This window comes from Megalopta genalis, chromosome 1 (assembly GCF_051020955.1).
Source record: "Megalopta genalis isolate 19385.01 chromosome 1, iyMegGena1_principal, whole genome shotgun sequence".
Taxonomy (NCBI): domain Eukaryota; kingdom Metazoa; phylum Arthropoda; class Insecta; order Hymenoptera; family Halictidae; genus Megalopta; species Megalopta genalis.
The window spans coordinates 20156954-20176042 of record NC_135013.1 but is presented as its reverse complement, the minus strand read 5'-3'; the positions used below and the strand labels follow the sequence as shown (position 1 = coordinate 20176042).

At 41.4% G+C, this 19089-nt stretch overlaps 1 protein-coding gene across 2 annotated transcripts in view; it reads right to left on the bottom strand.

The window, feature by feature from the left end:
• Positions 1–18475, bottom strand: part of LOC117221517 (protein SCAI) — a 53445-nt gene extending 34970 nt beyond the window's left edge. For both annotated transcript variants that reach the window (XR_013033731.1, XM_033472548.2), the window contains exons 1-2: positions 18135–18475; positions 5825–6675 (exon numbers count right to left, since the gene is read on the bottom strand). Coding sequence is in view for 1 of the 2 variants with exons in the window: in XM_033472548.2 (XP_033328439.1) it covers positions 5825–6675; positions 18135–18328 (1045 nt within the window). In the remaining variant the exon portion in view is untranslated. The remainder of the gene's footprint in view (positions 1–5824; positions 6676–18134) is intronic.
• Between the last annotated feature and the right edge of the window lie 614 nt (positions 18476–19089).

The following is a 19089-nucleotide window of genomic DNA, read 5'->3' as shown; positions in this document are numbered from 1 at the left end:
ATCCCGTGGCAGCTCTCGCGCGAGACACTGATCTTTTAGTGGATCCAATTAAGAAACATTCGTTTCTCCACAGTTTAGCGCTATCAAATCTTTCTTTCGCGGAACAATAAGCTAATCCCGCGGGGGAGGAATCGCGTCCAGATTTCTGACACACGGTTTTCGCGAAGGAACTGCGCGCGAATGAACTGACTCGGCCGTTAGGATGGTGCGCAGGAGAAATTCTGGAGTCGAAACTATTCGCAGAAGCTGTGAAACTAACGTAAATATGAGCCGTTTATTTTGAAAGTGGCATAAGTCAAAATAAATATAATATGTAATAAATATATATAATATATATAATATAAATATATATAATAAATATATATAATATATATAATATAAATATATATAATATATATGATATAAATATATATATAATATTATATATATTATATATATAATATATATAAAATATATATAATAAATATATAATATATATAAAATATAATAAATTATAAGAAACGTACATGTATACTTTCTACATTATATTATATGATATTTTGAAAGTGATATAAGTCACTTTGTTTTTAAGTCGATAATATAAGTCGATAATATAAGTCGATAATATTAAGTCGATAATATTAAGTCGATATTATCGACTTAAAAACAAAGTGACTTATGCCACTTTCAAAATAAACGGCTCATATAGTATAATGTAGAAAGTATACATGTACGTTTTATAATTTGTTGTATACATATTGTCCATTTGTCTGATTTCTTAAGCGAAATAAAAAGAATACCGTGAAAGTAAAGTTTACAATCTGATAAATGCGGAATAATGGAATTTATATAATACCCCATATATTTATTACATAATAATTTAATTAATAAAAAAATATATAATAAAATAGTAAAAATAAATAATAAAATTATTATTATATAATACCCCCCCATTTATAAATACTCCACGTGAAAACATAATTTTATCTACTATTAAAATTAACTAAAATTAAATGTAGAGCATCATACTAATTAAGGAAAGAGTATGCACGCGCCGCCTAATTATCTTTTCCAACTGCAATCCTACAAGTGTCTCTAGAACGTGAAATCTCAACCAAAATATGTATCATTTGAAAAGTCTAATTTGAAGATTTTAGAGTCCGAGGTCACTCGAAGGTCACACTCGCGCTCCCTACTGGACGGGTAGAGCGAAGCGGAGAAGTAGGCGGAATTTGAGAGAACGACGTCACGTATACGCCCACGTAATGCACACCGTTATACACATCGGCATTTCGTCGCAATTACGTTCAATCCGCCCACGCACAGTTTATGGCACGACCTGAAAATCCACGAAAATCTGACTACACCGCCTTCGATACTCGAAGCAAAATTGTACGCCGTTGGGTTAAATAACCTGGCGGGTAAACCGTCAAGAGTGTCTCCTTACGTCCCTAAAAAGTTTACTCCGATATCATCAACCTGTTAGCGCCAAGGTATTTTAAGTGGATTCGATGAAGGATGACGGGTGGCCACTAAACTTTCGTACGGTTTATGAGATCGCACGGAGCTGTCGATGAACGACGATTATGCCCATTTTCTTTTTTAAATACAACAGTTTTTTTTCTTAAATACGAACCGATGAGGTAAAATTTATTTTGGAACGTGTTATAACAATTTTCATACGAACAAGTTGGGAAACCGTAATTTTTGTATCATACTAAACAATTGCACTCTCTTTTACTCGTTACAGTAAATTCTCCACAATCGACGCCTCAGCTTGCACACAAAAGTGGACAATTTGAGAAGAGGAAATACAATTATTCCCAAATTGTCCATTTTTATTTCTAAGCTGAGCGTCGATTAGGGAGAGTATATTGTATGTAATTATTCGATTAATTCGAATTATGTATTCGTAATCCCAACAAGCCCAAAAACAAAAATGAAAACCGTTCATTTCGACCGACACGGTGGGTTCAGCATTGAAAAAATCCCTTCGCTTATTTCGCTCCTTCGCTTTTCGCTTGTATAAACGTATTTTCCTGTCGATCAAAGGTCGTCTCGTCCTTTAGGGACAGTGTCGAGACCGAATAAGTGCTAAACAACAGCTGCGAACGAAATCGCAGCGCTTAATTCGGACGATCAAGGCCGTGCCGCAATGCAATTCCGAAGATAATGATGAAACCTCTAGGTTTTGAACCCGGGGGAAAAGAAGAAAAGCTAGAATAGGCGCGTTTCACGCTAGAATGGTCCCTTAACCTTTTAGGCACGACGCGCCACTATAGTGGCTTCCGCGGATGTCATCTCTCTGAACGACGCGTCACTATAGTGGCTTTCGCGGATGCCATCTCTCTGGACGACGCGTCACTATAGTGGCTTTCGCGGATGCCATCTCTCTGGACGACGCGTCACTATAGTAGCTTTCGCGGATGCCATCTCTCTGAACATTGCGTCACTATAGTGGCTTTCGCGGATGCCATCTCTCTGAACGTTGCGTCACTATAGTAGCTTTCGCGGATGCCATCTCTCTGGACGACGCGCCACTATAGTCGCTATCGCGGATGCCATCTCTCTGAACGACGCGTCACTATAGTGGCTTTCGCGGATGTCATCTCTCTGAACGACGCGCCACTATAGTGGCTTCCACGGATGTCATCTCTCTGAACGACGCGCCACTATAGTGGCTTTCGCGGATGTCATCTTTCAGAACAACGCGCCACTATAGTGGCCTCCGCGGATGTCATCTCTCTGAGCGACGCGCCACTATAGTGGCTTGCTTTAGTAGCTCACTCGATCATCGTTTGAATCAAATAATCGTCTTCATATGCATTGTTTTCACACTTCTTTTGTCTTCGCATCGATTTAGAACAGTCTTAACGATATACAGACAGAATATACAGTATCAGACTTTGTATAGTACATATCAGACTCTGCCGTCCAGAGAAATTGCCTCGCGCAGAAAAGACTAACTAGTTAAAAGGCTAACTGGTTAACCGTTTGCGTATCACGAGCCACTTTTACGCTCTTCAGATTTTGTGTCGAGAAAAGCCAGGGCATTTGGCCGAAACAGACGACTTACGGCCCACCCGAAATTTGTCGAAACGTGCTCGGTCTTTCAGACGCATGTATACGTCGCGCGTCGCATCGCTGTCAGTAATCCAATTTGCATTTTGTTGTTACCTATTCTAAATTAATAGTATATATATTTTCATTCATAACGTTTTATCTTATATTTTACGGCTTTTTTTGACACATAATCGAAGGAGCGCTATCGCGCTCTTCGGCGCTTTTCGATCCTGTCTTTTTCAGAACCATCTGGTACGCAAACGGTTAACAATATACAGACACTCTGTACAATACATATCAGACTCTGTCGTCCAGAGAAATAGCCTCGCGCAGAATTCAGCCGTACTTGAAAGGTTAAGGGTATCAGGGGTTGCGAGAAGTCTTGGCTAGCCCGGGAGGGTAGCCACGGCCACGAAGCCCTTGAGGCTGGGTTATGGGAGAAAGGCGATAGTCCGACTCTCTGATCCAATTAGCGGGGAAGATCCCGACCCGTGGACGTTCACGGATCCGCGATCGGTGTAGCGGGCCCGCGTAACACCGCTGCGACATCGGCTTATCTGTTGGCGGCTGTTCCGATCCAGGGAACACGGAAAACCCGTTCCCCAGATCGACGGGCAAAGCGTCCGGATTACCCGGCCGGCGAGGAAACTGACCGAAAACACCGACACGCGTCCGCCTTCGGCTTCACCGAGCGAGTGATTCGGTTTATCCGTGCATCAGTGGCTGCCCTCTACCGTGATAAGTAATTTTCGGCCGATCAGCGTTCCCCGGGCCCATCTGGCAGACCCCCCTTTCCTGTCCAGTCCCCCAGATCCCATCTTTCAGCGTCCCCGTCATCCGCGTATTTTTATAGCGAGCTATTCTCGTGGGAGTCTCACACCGTGGAAGAACGTTTCGAGGCTTTGATCGTTCTCGCTCGCCATCGAAAACTGTCTCTATAGCCGGTTTCTCCCCCCAAAAAACACCGAGTTATTTAGTCAAACCGTTAAACGCCCTTCCAGCCCTCTGATAGACGTTGTACCGGGTTGCTGCAGGAGTTCCTTTAGTTATACGCTCGACGCGTCGGCGATTTGTGCATATGTACACTGATCTTGTTGCTTTTTTCCTGGTTTACGAGCTTTCGTTTATTCGACTGTGTCGTTTTGCTTGGGGAAAGTGCGTGTAGAGATTATCACAGCCGTCTGGATTATCGTGTAAAAATGTGTTGGCAAAAATGAGAGCACAGATTTTATCTGTCTCTCTTTTATTATCTGTAATCTGCTTCCCACGAGGATGTAACGAGTTTAATCATTGCAAAATGAACAATTTGGAAGAAATCATTTCGACTCATTCAACAGTTGGTAGAAATTTCAATTACCGCACTGTTTTGTAACATAAAGCATAACTATTTCTACTTTTTAACAAGTCTAAACATTACTTTTGGTAAAAGATTAAAAACCCTCGCTCAATGAGTATCGCATATGCCAAATCTATGGCAGAACACACAGTGTTCAAATGAAAGGCAGCGTTATCCTACTTGATACACCGATCGACGATCTAATCAATCTGCGAAAGACTGCCATCTCTCATCTACCGTTACCAAATAAGCGACAAATGGGCAATACACCATATATTTCACAACCATCGAAGCAGAAATGAGAAAGACGAGTAGCCTAAGAGCAACAACGACGCAGAAATCTACGACCAGCACACCTGAAGGCAAGATCACACGATGACTCGGGAATCGTGGTAGACTCAACATCAACATATAATCAACTGCATGCACACGAACTTTCGTTAATGTCACGATTTTCGAGTTGGACAATTCTGTCCGTGGTAGTGTGCGTGAACAACTAACAAGCAACGGGAAACATACCGAAGTGACAATCGCATAACTCTGGTAGAATAATTCGCCGACATTTCTGTTGAGGAGATGACAAAAGCCCTCGAAGTTAACTTGTACGAAATATGTTTTATCAAATATTTTCATGTAACAATTGGAGTACATTTGTAAGATTCTACATTTCGTTGAACGATTGTCATTCGGCCTGCTTTTTTGTTAGCTGCACAGCTCGAGCGTTTAGGGGATTCCCTGCTGTGACAGCTTCAAATGGACTCTATTCTTTTTGGCTTTATTTTCTCGTAGGATTTTATCATTTTTACACACAGTGCCTGGAAATATTATGCAGGAATTATAATAATTGCGATCGGCTAATAAAAAATTTCGGAAGATTGCCACTCGATTGGGTAAAAGTTTTCCCACGTTCTTTACACGCTAATCTTTTTTATTCCAGTGCAAGTTAATAGCTACGCTTACGGAGACAAAAGATCGCTTCGAGCCCTTCATTCTATACCATAACTGTCGTCCAATCAAACTACTACAGTGTCAGCCAAATATGTTCCCCAGCTATTATAGCCAAAGCTAAATAGCAAACAAAGCTATTATAACCAAATTTGACATCTCCGTGCTAAGAAAAAGAAATCTACTCTCAAAAATCAACATCAACGCAAGCTTCGCAGTCGCTATTCCGAGTACAATCCCTCGAAAGCTGTGATTTCTTTTCGCACAACAATCGAGCAACTGTAATCCAAAAATCGATATCGTATACCAAAAAGAAGAAAAAAAGCGTCCATCGTCACAGCGCGATCTCCCCGAAACTTCCTCGAACTACCACGGAGCTCTCGTCCGACTTTAGGCAGGCCAGGCTATGCGCCACGATTCCCTTGTCGCAGCGACGACTGGCAGTCAAGGCTCTAAGATCACGGGAAGCCGGCTGGGGTAACGATCAAAGCTAAGACTCACTTTTTTCCGGATGCTTGACGGTGGAGAAGCAGCCGTCCGCGGACAGGTAGAGCAGTAGCGCCCCGTTCGCGGGCAGCTCCTTGAACCCGCTCGCGAGGAACACCTGCACCTGGCTGTAGGTGGGCTTGTACAGCAGGTACTTGTGTGGATTGTCGCGTCTCGCGGCGCCGTTCTCCGCACCGGGATAGGGCCCGGGCCTGAACGGCATCCGTCCGGCCGGCGAGGCGTCGTGCAGGTGGTTCGGGTCGTCCCTCGGTTCCCTCTCGAGGGTCTGCAGCATCCTGAACATGTCCATCGAGAGCTCGCTGAACTTGACCTGGTCGGCGCAGTTCCCGACGATCAGGATCTCCTGCAGTGATAGGCACATGGGTGGCGTACGTTCGACGGGCGGCGAGGTCTGCGGGCCGAGCCTGTGGGTCAGTATCACCGGGTTCGAGTCCGTGTGAACGACACCGACCGCCGACTCGGCCTTCACGAACGCCTTGATCTCGTCGAGCACCAGGTTCCACTCGAGCTGGTCGTCCGGCTCGTAGGTGCTCGTGTAGTCGACGATCTGCGCGTCGAGCTCCTGGACAAGCTCGCGGACCAGCTTCATGCGATTCAGCAGCAGACAGACCACGATGAACCGGGCGTAGTACCTGAGCTTCTTCACCATCAGGTCGCTACGGTCCTCCTTCGCGGCCCGGCTGTAGTACGCGCGGCCACGGATCGCCGCGTAGAACGAGTAGGCCTCGTGCAGGTAGCTGGTCTCGCTCGTGCGGAGGTAATAGTGGTAGTAGAGCTGGCCGATCTTGCTCGCTATCTCGCCGATCTGCCATCTCTTCAGGCCGTACTTCGTGTCCAGTATCGTCCTGAAAGTAGGGGAACGAGTTTCAGATCGGGACCACACCCGGGGGATCCGCTGGCCCCGCGAAAGAAAGGTCGCGCACGCTTTTCGATTCTCCAACGACCGATGGTGTACGTCATGTGAACGAAGGTACCCGGAATTTCTTCAACGAACTAATTGTTTATTCGTCGATACTTAGTTTCTCGCGTACGTAACAGCTTTCAACTCCTGCGAATTCGTGCTTTTTTCGGCTCGAAACGATTTCCTCGAAGTACAGTAATTTCTCTCGGAAATGCCGAATTTCGAGCTGCTGTGAATTTACCTGTGCTAGACACACGATTATGTAATTTATTGCTACGTCGATGCTAAGATTGCTAAGTCGATGAATTCTTGGAAGATAAAAACAAAATGGTCTGTTTGGGTAAGAGTCAGATAAGAAAAAACCGCGAAGTTATAAGGTATGTGGTAGGTACTAGGTACGTCACCGTAGAATCGTGGCATGTGGCCTGCGAATTGCCTTCGAATCGCGGCACGTGGCCTCCGAATTGCCTTTGAATCGTGGCAGATAATTAGAAATAAGAAAATTAAAGTATAAAATATAAAATAAAGTATAAAATTCTAGTATATTAACACTAAACCTACCACGGTCAAAATGACCGATTTTTTATTTTACGATACTACGAACTTTGGAGACTTCTTCGTAGGAAATGATTGAACAAATTATATTATTGAAACAGGTCTCGTAATTAAAACTTTACAAAATCCAAATGAATTCTATCTTTTCACTCTTATGAGTCGATGCATGCTAGTCGTCATTACCGCTCGGTTGGTTTAGTGTTAACACATTGACAGCCGGCCCCGCGAAAACGCGGGTTTTTGAGTCTGTCGCTTGAGCGCCGACCCCGCGAAAACGCGGATTTCGGAGTCTGTAATAAATATATGTAATAATCTACCATGAAATGAGAAACTGTATTCTTTTTATAATTACAAATTAAAAATTTCGATGTTGTTTAAATTTTTAATTACCCTTAATTTGTATATGAAGAATATGCACATAAAATGTACTATTTTACGAAAATATATTCAGTGATCAGAAACAAGCGAATAAGACCCGCGTTCGGCGCTCAGGCTTTAAATGTCTCTTAGGTCGCCGGCTGTCAATGTGTTAATATACACCGGCATGCTGGTCGCTGCCTTTTTTGCCGATTGGCCCGAGTTTCTATAAAAACGAGCCGCGAGGCCCGAAGAATCGCGACTTAGTATCCTCAGATCTGCGGTTTCGATTCCGATCTATGAACATTTCTGGCAGAAATTACTGTACTAATTTCAGCTTGCCAAATAGAAAAATGTTACACGGGGCCATATCCGGTAAATACGAAGCTAGATTGATAAACCTTGACGAGATTTCCCCAAGAATTCGCGTACAAAGTTCGACGTGTGCGATCGAGCATTATTATCGAATTGTCTTTGCACAGATCTGACCGCTTCCGACGAATATTTTTCGAACGAACAACGCCGCTGCAATCGGAGAAAACAGTGAGCATGACGTTGATTTTTGATCGACTTTAACGCAAGCTTTGCGAGCATCGAAATGTTCCGACGATTGTTGACGCGTTCGCAAGTTGTTCTTATATATTTCATCTCATGTTTCATCACGAGTTAAGTGGCATTTCAGGGTCACTAGAAATTGGCTCGAGAAATGTCATTATAAATGCAAAAATTAAAGACAAATTCTTTACTCGACACAGCTTTGCCCATAGTAAAAATAGCAGAATACGTTTGAGATCAACTGAACAAATAAACGGCTGAAGTAAACACAATGCTATAAATTAATGGTAAATTTTAATAAATTCTTCGCGAGATTTTAGAATGCGAAATTCCGGGTACCTTCTTTTACATAATGCAGAATTATACAGGGTGTCTCGAAAATGTCTCACAATCCGGAAATGGGAGGTTCCCGAGGTCATTTGAAGCAACTTTTTCCTTTGCGAACATTTTCCCCGAGACTTCGTTTACGAGTTATTAACGGAAAACACTGACCAATAAGAGGCGAGCTCGGCTGGCGCGCGGCGGCCCAGCCAACTAGTGCACGATGCACGGTTCCGCTCCTTGGCTCGGCCGTCTCGCGCCAAATGATCTCGCCACTGATTGGTCACTGTTTTTCGTTAATAACTCGTAAACGAAGCCGCGAATTGCATTTTCACTAAGGAGAAAGTTGCTTCAAATCACCTCAGGAATCCCCTACTTTCGGTTGCGAGACATTTTTGGGACACCCTGTATATAGATCGATTTGGGAAACACTTTGTTTCTTGAAATGTTACAGCAGTTGGTAAAACGTCTCTAGAAACATTGAGAAATTGTTTTCGGAATGGAAGCTACCATTGTTCTGGTACCTTAATATACGATATTTTTGAGTTGCTTCGTTGATACAGAAATGATTGTGCGGTGCAAAAAAGAAAACAATGAACAAAATCATACATTAAAGTTTAAGGGACCGTTATGAAGAGAAAGCTTCAATATTCGAGATCACGACAGATTTAATTAAGAAACCAGTTTCCTAATACTTTTAGAGACGTTTCAATCCAAAGCACTATCGAGAAATAACGCGATCTTTATTTTTTATTAATAGTCTACAGCCTATTTATTACAGCCAACCTATCCATAATATCCGCAGGATTCCTTACGAGAGGCATTTATATCCTCCAATTCAGAATTAAATACACGTTATTTTTAGTTATAAACGAGCGAACTTCATTACAAGGGTTGCTACCCTCGCCTGATTTTTATTTTAATTTCTGTGCGCAACAAAAAGTTACGATTATTACAATACTATGCATACCGAATCGTAAGACTTTGACGAAGTATATATTATATTTAGCTGTGATATAGTTTCAAAGGTAGAGTCTCGAGGTTGGCAATTTTCCGAGGGTGATTTTGTCCTTTTTAAGCTTTAGTTTCTGTAGCTTGTTTCGTCGGTGCTAATGGTAAACATAGACAAATAAATATATCGATGAACAATGTACCGAAACTACGTACTAACTCTGTATAAAACATAATGCATAAAATATACATATGTAAACTACGGTATAATATTTCCCCATTGTAAAGCTGCACGAAGACTTCCGCCGAGACTTGGTTCATATACAAAAAAGGATGAAAAACGACAAGAGTTCAGGATACATCGAATTCATTTAAGAGAAAAAACATGTAATACAATAATGAAAGCTGTTATACAATGACAGAGACTGCTACATGTCGCCTAATTCATAACACTAAAGCTACACGTACAGTACAGACAGGAACTATCTTTGCACAAACAATTTGCATACATAACCTTGCAGAAGCAGCCCAACAACAATGCAATCTACAATCATTCTAATACATCGTATTGTGTACCGGTGTACACGGCTTCCTTAAAACTTGGACGGCATGGCTCGGGTACATTTGGACCCACCGTGTAAACATTGTTATTCGAGTATCTAGTTTCTGACAATTAATTTTGATTTTCGCACGATTCGTCAGGATCCACGAAGGAGCTAACGTGCCCAGAAATAACGCCTTAAAAAATATGTTGAAAAAATTGATACATATAATACATTCATAAATACTTAGTTACATGTCGAAAAGGTTCGCTGTTCGAGTATTAACTCTTTGCACTCGTAGCCATTTTAACTTTAAGTACAAAATAATTTTTCTGACCTAGAATATTTCCTTGTTATATGATTTATTGCATTTTATGCATACGAGATTGAACCTAGCGACACGTTTAAACTTTTAACAAATTTTGACCAAAAGCGGAATATTCCGTTAAAGAATATTATATAATATATTATTATATAATGTATTATTATAAAGAATATTATATTAAAGAATATTCCGTTTCATTATTATAATATTATATAATATATATTATTATAAAGAATATTATATTAAAGAATATTCCGTTTCATAAGTGTCCACAAATTAAAAAACAAAGTTATACAGACGGTAAATTGAACATTCGATTCAAAATGTGGTATAATTTTAATTAATCATTGACACGTCTACACGATTACAAAAAAGTCCACCTTAAAATGACTGAAACATAAAATGATTATTTACAGTGCTGTTATTTACTTAATTTAACTAATTACTCTTGGAACTAAGTATTATATATTATGCATTTTGATAATATTCATTTTTATTGATTGATATGTCATTTATTATTTTTACATTCATTCTTGATTTGTAACACATATTTATTAAGGGCATTCAATGATTTAATCGGTGCCATTATGTCGAATACTGTGATTGGATACTAATGATTGCTTAAAATGATTTTTATAATTATCGAAATCGCTTTATCGGTGCAAGAGTCTCATACGAAAATGGCTTGCAACACTGTAATTAAGTTTTCTCAAAATTCATTTAGATTTTACACTGCGTATTTATTCTTGTACACGCGTAATATTTGCATTTTATGCTTATATTGTCGTTCATAAGTGTTATCAAAAAAGTAATTTTATTTAAGTATACATATAGTATATATACTACATATATAGTATATAGTATAGTATATATATATAGTATATAGTATAGTATATAGTATATAGTATAGTATATATATAGTATATAGTATAGTATATATATAGTATATAGTATAGTATATATATAGTATATAGTATAGTATATATATAGTATATAGTATAGTATATATATAGTATATAGTATAGTATATATATACAGTTATAAAGGCTCGTCGTAAAAAATAAAAAAGAATCCGGCATAAATATGTAATTTCGATGAGAAAAACATTTTTCCCGCTTTTCGGCGCTTTCTATCCCCTTAGTGTGTCGATAATAAGCGAGAGGCGCGAAGGAAGAAACGGGAGCCGAGATGCGTGCCTGCGGAAAACGTTTAACGATTTCTGCGTGGGCGAGTTTCCTCGGGATAAAATTCGTCCGCGTGAAAACTCGCGGAATCCGCGCCGCGCCGCGCCGCGTCGTGTCGCGGCGTTGGAAGAAGCCGCGGGAAGAGGGAAACAATGGCGGGGGACGTCGTTGTCTGTGCCGCGGCAGATGTCGACAACGCGATAGAGGAGACACAGAGGAGCCGCGGCGGTCCCGCGGGCGGCGATACTTTTCAAACGGTACACAAGCCCGCGAAAAACTTTTGCCCGCATTGTTTCCGCGCGCGCGGAACCGATGCGATCCCCTGAATGAGCCCGCGCGTCCGTTCCCGATATTTATTAACAGTCGGACGCGAGGCGAGGTCGTTTTCAGGAGGCAGGTGTCGCGAGGCCGATACAAGTTGATGCGAGTCGAAGCGAGGCGAGGCGAGCCGATGCGAGGCGATGCGAGGCAGGGCGAGAGGCGGTTTCGAACGACACGGCCGCGTGAATGCCTGAATAGACAATCGGCTCTTTGTCGAGTTACCCAGCCGACGCCACTTTACCATCAAAAGGAAGGGGACAAAGGGTCGAAGATTACGGAATCGAATGGGTAAATGAAAGATGTGCCGCGAACCGAGCCGGACCAACCTGGCGAAAGTGAACGTCGCGCATCTTCGAGGCCTGTTCGAGCTGTCTCACCTGGATCGCTGAGCTGATGTTGTTACTCAAACATTTATTGGACAACTTTCTTATTTTTGGGTATACTGCTTTTACTTCGTTCGGAAACTTTACTGCGGTTCGTGAGTTATCTCAACATTTTAATAGTCTTAGTATCGAGTTCTTAGTCTAAGTTTATTAGTTTAGTCAAAATTTTACTTCTTCGTCTTGTATAACAAAGCGTTTTCCCCGTTGATATCGTCAAATAAATAAACAGAAAATAAATAAAAACTAGGTGTCCGCCAATAATCGTGTTCAAAAATACATATTACACTGTGGCGAATTACACACAAGTATTAGGTCTACCGGAAAGTTCTGTTCGATAGTGTCACTTCAAGTTTCAATCCATATGCACATGTTGATTCGAGACATATATGACTACCTCTCTTTATCATTGCATTTACACACATGTACTCTCCTAAATAAACTGAAACAAAGATGTCTCGTGTCATTATTAAGCGAGACGCGATCGTGAAAACATGGCTACCGATGATAATGCCGGACCACATGCTGCTTTGGCGACTCGTCAGAAAATCGCAGAGCTAGGCTGGGAAATTCTGTCGCATCCACCGTACTCCCCAGACCTAGCACCCTCCGATTATCACTTGTTTCTCTCTTTGCAAAACTTTTTACAGGAAAAAAAATTCAAAACCGAAGCTGATGTCAAGCAAGCACTAGTCGAGTTCTTCGCCTCTAAAAATAAATCATTTTTTAAAAATGGCATTCACAAGTTGCCATCACGCTGGCAAGAAGTCATAAGCAACGATGGAAAGTATATTCTACGATAAATATTATTAAATGTATGAAAATTGTGTTACATTTCAATTCAAAAACGGACAGAACTTTCCGGTAGACCTAATATATGTGAGACGTTCTCTTCAACAAATCAAATATTCTGCCAAATACAATACGAAAAGAATTGTTATTTTTACAGATCAATACTTACTTTGCGTTCATTCTTTTGAACATTATGGATAGTAAAAGCAACATTGTCAAATATAGTAAATTCTCCTCAATTTTCTTTCAGCTTGTAAACAAAAATGGACCATTTGGAAAGAGGAGATTTGAGCCTTGCACCTCGTTTTATAATTGTTGACAATCGGCAACTATTCTTTAAAAATGGTATTTACAAGTTGCCATCACGCTGGCAAGAAGTTATAAGCAACTATGGAAAGTATATTCTACGATAAATATTATTAAATGTATGAAAATTGTGTTATATTTCAATTCAAAAACGGACAGAACTTTCCGGTAGACCTAATACAATAGAATGTCGATTATCCGAACCTACGATGTCTGCATTTTTTATTACGTGAACAGGTGAATAATTCAATCTAAAACGAACCAAATGCGATACGATTTCTGGACACATGGGTAAGAGTTTCATTTAGCCTTGTAAATTAAGTAACTCCCCTATTATACCAACATTCAAGCCATCTGATCAGTTTGAATAATTGACGTTCATACATAGACAACTCACTGAGGTTCTGCTTAATAAAAAATTCAGGCATCGTAGGTTCATTCAATGGAGGTTCCATTGTCTTTGTATACGTGTTGAGACAACGTAGTATGTATCTATGAACACGATAATATGATATATTGTTAATTAGTCTTATGAACACGAAGAATATTGTTTGTCAATTTTTATACAATTTTGATAATGGCAAGTTTCTTCTTCCGGAAGAAAATGATTCGCAAATTTTCTGCTTCAAATAAATATCCAACCAATTTACTTTTGCAAAGAATCAAACATTCATTTTTGGTATTTCAATCGATTAAAGGGAACAATTATAATGACACTATGTTTCCCTTATCATGAAGGCAAATATTGTACATTATGTCGGTAACTATTAGGATAATTATTATTAATTTATTCTACTTCTGTGAACCGATCGAAGTCAAGTGCTCGTGTTTGCAGTGTTAATGAACCCAAAGCATTAATGAACCCTACGTACAAATAATTGTATCGATTTATAAATGGTAAGAGATTCTAAATATATTAACATCGAATATTGTGAGAGACAATACATTGTCGCAGAATGTGATTTAACTGACAATAATTGTAATGCAAAATGAGCCATATCGCATGCTTATGCAACATAAACTGATTAGGCAACGTGAATCCTATTCGCAGATTGCATCATTATTACATGATTTTGAGAAATGTAACATGGAAACCTTTTAAATCGACGAAGTCATCAAGTATCTTCTACTTATTTGTTGGATTTTGCAATCGACAGAGAGTCTTAGCAATATGTTGATTATAACACAGTCCAATAAGCATAAAACTATAAAGCCAGATGTAAAAATTATGAATATTCATCCAATGAGAATGCTATTGTTTTTTTTGCAATAACATCCAACCCTAGTTTAATCTTTTAATATTAATTCTAGCAGAACTAGAGGCTGTTTCCTCGAGTTTACTACTTATAAAACTATAAAGCCAGATGTAAAAATTATGAATATTCATCTAATAAGAATATTATTGTCTCAAAATACTATTGTCTTTTTTACAATAACGTCCAACCCTAGTTTAATCTTTTAATATTAATTCCAGCAGAACTAGAGGCTGTTTCCTCGAGTTTACTACTTATAAAACTATAAAGCCAGATGTAAAAATTATGAATATTCATCTAATAAGAATATTATTGTCTCAAAATACTATTGTCTTTTTTACAATAACGCCCAACCCTAGTTTAATCTTTTAATATTAATTCCAGCAGAACTAGAGGCTGTTTTCTCGAGTTTACTACTTATAAAACTATAAAACCAGATGTAAAAATTATGAATATTCATCTAATAAGAATATTATTGTCTCAAAATACTATTGTCTTTTTTACAATAACGTCCAACCCTAGTTTAATCTTCTAATATTAATTCCAGCAGAACTAGAGGCTGTTTTCTTGAGTTTACTACTTATAAAACTATAAAGCCAGGTGTAAAAATTATGAATATTCATCTAATAAGAATATTATTGCCTCAAAATACTATTGTCTTTTTTACAATAACGTCCAACCCTAGTTTAATCTTCTAATATTAATTCCAGCAGAACTAGAGGCTGTTCTCTCGAGTTTACTACTTATAAAATTCTATCGTGTTAGAATGCAATAAAAACATAATTTTTCATTATAATCCTAGATGGACTAAAGTGCAATGTTTCGAGTCAAGTATTCATAAAATTAATTTATATTTCAATCTAATAGTACCAAGAACTGACAATCCTAAATTACAATCCTAAAAGTACCAAGAGCTGACATTTCGAACCAAGTATTTAAAAAATTCAATTACATTGCAACTTAGCAAAGTCATAGCTTTTTATTTTAATTTAAGAAAAGGCTCGAGGGTAGTTTTCCGAGCTTATCATTCAAAAGCTCCGCGTTCACTATAGCAGTAAATTATATATAACATAGTTCATTATGTAGTAAAAATCTAAATATTCGAGTGAAACAAGTTCGAGCATTGTCCCCGACCAGTCTCGTCTTCGGCGTGACGGTTCGTGTCTCACGATCAGTCTTTGCTGGGGCGCGAGGGGCGGGTGCGAATGGTTGCCGTTGGAAGAGTGGTGGGACACGTTTAAGTGTCTCTCTGCGATACACGGAACGTGTTACGGGGTGGTTCTCGCCGTGAAATTACGGGGCGTCGATACGGTTCAACGGAGGTACGGAAACCTGGGATCGTGTGTCCGCAGTACACGAGGGCTCGGTCACGTGGCCACCCCCCCTCCCCCCTCCCCCAAGAATCTCTGTGACCGCGCAATTAAGCGCACGCTTTCCAACTTTTATTTTAACGAAGAAACTGACCGCCGTTGCACACGGACGCGGGGAAAAGAAGAAACAAGAATAACAAAAAATCGATCGGCAGAATTGGCAGACCGTTAACCGTGACTAATACGTACAGCTTGCGCCAGAAGTGTACACCTTGCTCGTAACAATTTAGTATCATTCGAGACTATTTCGCCGGCCTCTTCGCGCCCCTTCGACGTCCCAAACGAATGTTCAAACCGTTTTGTCAACTTTCTGCACGGTTCTGCCAAGGTTATTTTTGTTATATATTTTATATTATATTATTTATTTTATATTATTATTATCTTTATTTATTTATTTTATATTATTTTTATTATATGAATCATGCGCAAGTTCAAAAATTGTTCATTCTTGTAATTTAATTGTCGTCGGCTCTGTGTTCTCGTTATCGGATTCTGTATTTTATTCATAAAGATGCTAAAATCGCGCTGAAAAATCATTTGCACGAGAATCTACGGTCTGCTTAGTATAATATAATTTGCGAGCATCGATACTGTTCGTTTTATAGATTAATGGCTTTGTGTATGTGTTACAAGTATATATTATATAATTGTGGAGCATATTCTAATAATTGTGGAATAATTGTGTTGTGCATATTCTGATAATTGTGGAATAATTGTGTTGCGCATATTCTAATAATTGTGGAACGAGTATACATGGTAATTGTCAGTTGAATTTGTTCATATTCGTACCAGATAATTTTGTACGATTTTGTATCGGTTTGAAGTGTCCCTCGTGTATCGAAAGCGTGTTTTAAAAATGGTTGCACGAAAATGAAAACGGTTCGTAAACTTTCTAGCCGGCGAAAATTCAAATTTCAAGAACATATAACGAAGCGAACAATTTTAATAAAGCTTAATCACCGGCCTGGCGGTGTTTTCGAGCCGAACAAAAAGCTCTGGGGCCGAAAATGCGGGAAGCACGAACTTTGAAACAGCATTCGAGATGAATTTGCTTGAACGTGTATCACAATAACGAGATTTTAACGACTTTAACGTGATTAACCGCGGAGCGGCCAAACATTTCCCGAATAAAACACAGAACCGTGCGATCCCTGGCGTCGACTAAAAAACCGTCCCCGGAATAATGGTTAATTATTAATATACCTCGACCCAATGCCGTTTAAGTATTATAAATAGCATCCTCTTCCACAAATCCGAGCCCCTACAGCCGAATGCGACATCCTCCGGAATCACAACCCGTCCGACGAACAAAACTTTCCAAGCCTAATATATATCCACGATTGCTTCGGGCACTGAACACAATCTTCGAGAAGAAGATCCATGCCTCTCGAACGATCATCCCCGTACACACCTCGGCGACCTAGCATTCCCGGTCACCGTTACTAGCGACCATTCACGAAGCGTGCACGACTGGCAGACACTGCACACTGGGCGGATCGGTGTCCTCTCCTCGTGAACGGGAGAGGATCCGTGCACGATCCCGCGACGATCGGCGAGAGAACACATTCCCGCGGTCTTGTCTCCCGAAGGGTGTCCCCGTGGAACATCACTCGAGTTCGTCTCAAGTAGTTCACTCCGTTCCCTCCACCCAGTGTGCATGGTTCACTCGCGCGCACAGTCCCCGTCCACTCGTCACATGGTGTCCCGGAGCGCGAGGAGGATCATCGGGAATTCCTCGAGCGGAGAGGGATGATCCGGCGTGCGAGGCTCGCGAGGAGCCACGCGTTTTTCCGGCGCGCGAGGACTCCGTCAGCCTGGCGATCCCGAGAGGGTTGCAGCGTGGGGAGGACAAGGCTGGACAGCATCCCGTGGCGAGTCTCGGATCCAGAGGAAGGATCGGACAGGACCTCGTGGCCGATCGCGAATCGATCCTCCGTGGGGGCGCAGCCACTCGATGACTCACCCCTAACCGTTGTGTCTCTTCCCTTCGGCTCTCTCTCTCTCTCTCTCTCTCTCTCTGTCTCTCTCTTTCGCACTGTCTCTCTAGCACTCTTTCTCGCCGACTCTCTCTCACACTCTTTCTCTCTCCCGTTCTCTCTCTTTTTCTCTCTTTCTCGCTCGCTCACTCGCTCGCTCTTGCTCTCTCTCTCTCTCTTTCTCTCTCCTCGCTATCTCTGTTTCTCTGACTCACCTGTGCTGCTGCTGGAACTTCCAGAGCTTCGTGTAGATGTCAAAGGTGCGCCCGAAGTAGCCCTGCCACTGCTTGTGCCCGTACTGTGGGAGATCCCGTAGCCCGTTGAACAGCTGCTTGCTCTTCTCGAGCAGGTGGCAGAACTCGAGGACGACTTTGCGCTCGTGGTCGTCCATGCCAGCCATCATGACCATCTTTTCGGTGTATCGAGATCGCGGCCACTGGCTGGACGACGGCCCTTCAGACGACGGTCGCGGTGGCCCCGCGTGATGGCGCCTGCCGATTCCGCCACCCTCTCTTTGCACTCTGTGGCCGCACGACGCCGACGAACGCGCCGCGCCGCGCCGACCCAATCAATACTTGCCCATCCCGCATCAGGGGGCGCACCGTGCGCGCCACCCGATGCCGCCGACGCCGCCGAGCGACGCCGAGCGACGCCGCCGCCGCCACCGGCGTCCGGACGCGCCGCAACGTCCGCAGGGGACATCTGTGCGGCACCCTGAAGGACTTGCAACGAGCTTAGGGGGTTGCGATCGATGCCAGGCCTGACGGGAGGTAACGCGGGATGATGCCTGGATGGTTGGTTATCGGGGGTTGATTTCGCCGCGCTGCTAGGGGTAGCTGCTGGTTGAGGGTTGGTTGGCTGCGATGTCGCCACTGAAACTTGCGTCGTCTGGTTGTGGGATTCTTCTATTTCGGAGTTAGAAGCTTCTGAAGCTTTTTTCTTTAGGGAACGCGGAGGGGACTGCGGGAGAAGATTGGGTAAAGTGGGTCCGAACTATGACTATGGTTCTCAAATGAGCCGTTTATTTTGAAAGTGGCATAAGTCACTTTGTTTTTAAGTCGATATATTTGAGGGTTTGCGTTTTAACACGTTTCAAAATATGGATGCTAACTTTCGAGAAGATTTACTTGTATTTGTTATCTTAGGATACTGATATTTTTCTCGATATAA